Raw genomic sequence first — 4,972 nt, 5'->3', positions numbered from 1 at the left:
GAGTTGCTGTCCCCTGCCCTGAAGCGCAGTGACACCCGGTTGCGAGCTGCACTGAGTGTACAGAAGCGAGTGGCCATAGCCCTCTGGAAGCTTGCAACGCCAGACAGCTACCGGTCAGTCGCGAACCAGTTTGGGGTGGGCAAATCTACCGTGGGGGTTGTTGTGACGCAAGTAGCGAAGGCAATCGTTGATGTACTGCTGCCAAAGGTAGTGACCCTGGGAAACGTGGAGGCGATCATAGATGGCTTCGCAGCGATGGGATTCCCAAACTGCGGTGGGGCCATAGATGGAACTCACATCCCTATCCTGGCACCGGACCACCAGGCCACCCAGTACATTAACCGAAAGGGCTACTTTTCCATGGTGCTGCAAGCACTGGTGGACCACAGGGGACGTTTTACCAACATCTACGTGGGATGGCTGGGCAAGGTTCATGACGCTCGTGTTTTCAGGAACTCTGGTCTGTTTAGACGGCTGCAGCAAGGTATTTACTTCCCGGACCACAAAATAACTGTTGGGGATGTGGAGATGCCTATAGTCATCCTCGGGGACCCAGCCTACCCGCTAATGCCCTGGCTCATGAAGCCCTATACTGGCGCCCTGGACACTGAAAAAGAACTCTTCAACTACCGGCTGAGCAAGTGCAGAATGGTGGTGGAGTGTGCTTTTGGCCGTCTCAAGGGGAGATGGAGAAGCTTACTGACTCGCTGTGATCTCAGCGAAACCAATATCCCCATTGTTATAGCAGCTTGCTGTGTGCTCCACAATCTCTGTGAGAGCAAGGGGGAGACCTTTATGGCGGGGTGGGAGGTTGAGGAAAATAGCCTGGCTGCTGATTACTCACAGCCAGACAGCCGGGCGATTAGAAGAGACCAGTGGGAAGCGCTGTGCATCCGGGAGGCTTTGAAAGCAAAGTTCCTGAGTGAGCAGGGTAACCTGTGACTTTAAAGTTTGTGTACTGAGAAGCTAAACCTGCCCCCGTTTCTTTACCCAGTTAATGTTGACTATCCTATCCAGTTACATACCCCCTTCACCCCCCTTCCAACACACGTTTCGAAATAAAAATAGTTCTACTTTGTTAAAGCACACCGTTTTCTTTAATACTGTTTTCACGGGAATTTTTTAAAACTGGGATGCAGACTGTGGTGCGGAGCGGGTGTAGTGTAGTGGCGCGAATGCAGCTTCTAAACTCAAGGATTGACAGGCTCCGCTGCGGTGGGATGGTTGTTTCAACGGAGCCTGTCACCCCTCCTGATCGGGACTGTGTGTATGGGGGGTCTATGTGACTTTGTGGCAGGGGGAGGACGGTTACAGATCCCCTGCTGTGTGGCTCTGTGATCCTGCCTAAGGACCGCCGCTTAAGATCTGTAACTGCCCTCCCCTGCCACAAAGTCACAGAGCAACCCACCCCCCACCACATAACATGAAAACAACCTCCCAGACTAACCAGGGTAACTAGTCACTGCATCACTGCACTGTGTATGTGCCCTGCTGCTGTGCCTGCCCCCGACTATGTACCCTGCCAAAGGTGACTGTCCTGTCCAATTACCAACCCCCTTTCCCCTCCTCCTCCAAAAGAACATGATTGAAACAGTAGTTAACAGAAACGTATTTTTTATTATCAACTACACATGGCATTGGGAGGTGAAACTTGGACGGGGGCTTGTGTCAGGCGGGAAGGAAAGAACTTTTCAAATTTTGGGAAAGGAGAGCCTTCTGCTACTAGAGCTCTCTGCAGGGGTGGAGTGAGACTTAGCAGGGACTCTGCCGCCTCTCCTTCTTTGCACTTTGGGTGAGGTGGGTATGGGACTTGGTGGCAGGGGAGGGCGGTTAGAGATGGACTGCAGCGGGGCTCTGTCCTCCTGCCTCCGTTCCTGCAGAACATCCACAAGGCGCTGGAGCGTGTCCGTTTGCTCCCTCAGTAGTCCAAGCAGCGTTTGAGTCGCCTGCTGGTCTTCCTGCCACCACCTCTCCTCCCGATCCATGTTGGCTTGGTGCATTCGGGTCAAGTTCTCCCGCCACTGGGTCTGCTATGCTGCCTGGGCTTGGGAACAGGCCATAAGCTCAGAGAACATGTCCTCCCGTGTCCTCTTCTTCCTACGCCTAATCCGCGCTAGCCTCTGGGAGTGTGATTCCAGGCTAGGTTGTGAGACAGTCGCAGATGGGGCTGTGGAAATGGGAAAAAGGGAGTGAATTCCTCAGAAAGAAAAATGTAGTTGTGAACAAAGAACATAGTCTTTCTCTGTGAACAAGACCATGCACAGCACCTATCACATGCGCACTCAGCACAAGGTCGAATTCTCGGCCTTCGCATTCAGTGCCTGGGGTCTTGCACAGCACATTTGAGAAGCGGGGCAGCACAACGGAATTTCTGTTGCAGGCAGACATGGTAAGCCGTAGACTTGTGGCAGTTTAATACTTTTATATTACCACTGGCCTCATTTCACATTTAAAGCTATGTCAGTTCCTGCAGCCAGCAATCCGGCAAGCGGGAACTCTGCCCCTGTCCCACCCCCCTTGCGGCTGTCCCAGGAACGATCCCTTTCGGCTGCCCCTCTCCCGCCTCCACCGCGTGGCTACAAACCAGCGGTTACAGTTCTGTAAAGGAACGGGAAAGCAGTCCCAACACTAACATTCCCCTACCTAATTAAAAGCAGGTCACCATGGGCGACATCACCCTGATGAGGATCTCTGAGAGCGACAGACAGAGAATGCTCCGGGAAAGCCTCCAAAGACTAGGGCCGTATGCCGCCCTGCTATGCAGAGCAATGATTCCCGAGTACTTGATAGTCTCGTGGCGCGGCAACGTGTCGTACTTCGGAGGACCCAATAAGGCCGCTCTCCCCAGGAACCTCATGCAACGGCTTTCAAATTACCTCCAGGAGAGCTTCATCGAGATGTCCCAGGAGGATTACTGCTCTATCCCCGGACATATAGACCGCATTTTACTGTAGCTGCAGTAGCAGGGAATAAACAGTAGAGCGGCTTGTGCAGGACAATCACTGAAAACCGGACATTGCTAGATTTTTTTTCAAAACTTGCACTGCCCATGACTAAACCGTTAAGCGCCTAGGGCACACTAATCATGAACAACCCATTCTTTTAATTGTTAATATTCCTGTTTTGTTAAAAATAAATGTTTAGATGTTTACAACACTTACTGGCTGATCCTTCACCAGATTCTGTGTCCGGGGTAACGGCTGGGGACGCTTCGTAGGGGATCTCTGTAAGGGTGATGAAGAGATCCTGGCTGTCTGGGAAATCAGCGTTGTGAGCGCTGCCGACTGCCTCGCCCTCCTCATCTCCTTCCTCATCTTCCCCGTCCCCTAACATGTCCGAGGAACCGGCCGTGGACACTATCCCATCCTCAGAGTCCACGGTCACTGGTGGGGTAGTGGTGGCGGCCGCACCGAGGATGGAATGCAGTGCCTCGTAGAAACGGGATGTCTGGGGATGGGATCCGGAGCATCCGTTTGCCTCTTTGGTCTTCTGGTAGCCTTGTCTCAGCTCCTTGATTTTCATGCAGCACTGCGTTGCATCCCGGCTGTATCCTCTCTCTGCCATGTCTTTAGAGATCTTCTCGTAGATCTTTGCATTCCGTCTTTTGGATCGCAGCTCGGAAAGCACGGACTCATCGCCCCACACAGCGATGAGATCCAAGATTTCCCGATCAGTCCATGCTGGGGCCCTCTTTCTATTCACAGACTGCACGGCCATCACTGCTGGAGAGCTCTGCATCGTTGCCAGTGCTGCTATGCTCGCCACGATGTCCAGACAGGAAATGAGATTCAAACTGGCCAGACAGGAAAAGGAATTCCAATTCAAATTTTCCCGGGGCTTTTCCTGTGTGGCTGGTCAGAGCATCTGAGCTCGCACTGCTGTCCAGAGCGTCAACAGAGTGGTGCACTGTGGGATAGCTCCCGGAGCTATTAGCGTCGATTTCCATCCACACCTAGCCTAATTCGACATGGCCATGTCGAATTTGGTGCTACTCCCCTCGTCGGGGAGGAGTACAGAAGTCGAATTAAAGAGACCTCTATGTCGAACTAAATAGCATCGCAGTGTGGACGGGTGCAGGGTTAATTCGATGTAACGGCGCTAACTTAGACATAAACGCCTAGTGTAGACCAGGCCTTATTTGTTGACTGAACCAAACACATCAAGAGAGTGTGAAATTGACAAGAAAGAACTATACAGACAAAACAGCCAGCAGGGGGAATCTTGTTTAGGAGTAAGGACAATGGATTGGGGAGGGCATAACTGGGGGTGCAGAGATACACCCTCGATCCTTTCACCTGGGAGACAAGATGACAGGATTTTATGTCTCATGAAGGAGGGATCACAGCCAGGCCTGGCTGTAAAGTGCTGATGGGCCATACTGTATTAGACCAGAGAATATCTTGTTAATTAAGTCTAGGTTCTAGAATGTGCCTTATGATTTTATTTCCTATGTAACCTCTTGTTTCCAGTACTTCTACTGGCTACTTCCCAAATCTCTATTATTTGTTGAATAAAATTATGCCTGTTGTCATGATACGCAGAGCTAAGTGCTGTGAGTTGAGCAGAGCAGTGATCTGCAGTGGCATGTGTAAGCTGCGGCGCACTGTACCTTTGGGAGTCTGGGTATTCTGTGCATGTCCAGTGGAGCAGGGTCTGGACACCCCAGGAGGAGGATCGGGGCTTGGAGGGCACCTATTGCTAACCTGTAGAAAGAGAGTGGGGACTTCTGTGGGCCTGGCAGGGAGAACTTGTATTGCCCGTGGCCATTGGAGCTGGGGTGCTGGGCCCCTGGCAGGCACAGACAGGCTTCCTAAAGCTAATGGCTGGTGGTAGCAAGCTGCATCACAACCCTGGGTACCCCCAGAAAGCATCACACTTACTCACACTGTGCAGAGCCCTCCTCCAAAAGTTGTCTCAGTGGGACAACTCATGGGTTAAAGTGCTATTCAGTATAAGTGTGGCAACATCAGAC

General features: G+C 51.9%; 1 protein-coding gene across 1 annotated transcript; it reads right to left on the bottom strand.

Moving 5' to 3' along the window:
* Positions 1 to 1,695: 1,695 nt before the first annotated feature.
* LOC135974771 (myb/SANT-like DNA-binding domain-containing protein 2) lies at positions 1,696 to 4,063 on the bottom strand. The gene is made up of 2 exons (XM_065563313.1): positions 3,162 to 4,063; positions 1,696 to 2,167 (listed from the first exon to the last, which is right to left on the bottom strand). Exons 1-2 carry the CDS (start codon positions 3,736 to 3,738, stop codon positions 2,031 to 2,033), a joined length of 714 nt encoding a protein of 237 aa, XP_065419385.1. The 5' UTR covers positions 3,739 to 4,063; the 3' UTR covers positions 1,696 to 2,030.
* Between the last annotated feature and the right edge of the window lie 909 nt (positions 4,064 to 4,972).

Source organism: Chrysemys picta, chromosome 12, assembly GCF_011386835.1.
Source record: "Chrysemys picta bellii isolate R12L10 chromosome 12, ASM1138683v2, whole genome shotgun sequence".
NCBI classification, from domain to species: domain Eukaryota; kingdom Metazoa; phylum Chordata; order Testudines; family Emydidae; genus Chrysemys; species Chrysemys picta.
The sequence above is the reverse complement of the archived record's forward strand: the minus strand, read 5'-3'. Positions and strand labels throughout refer to the sequence as shown.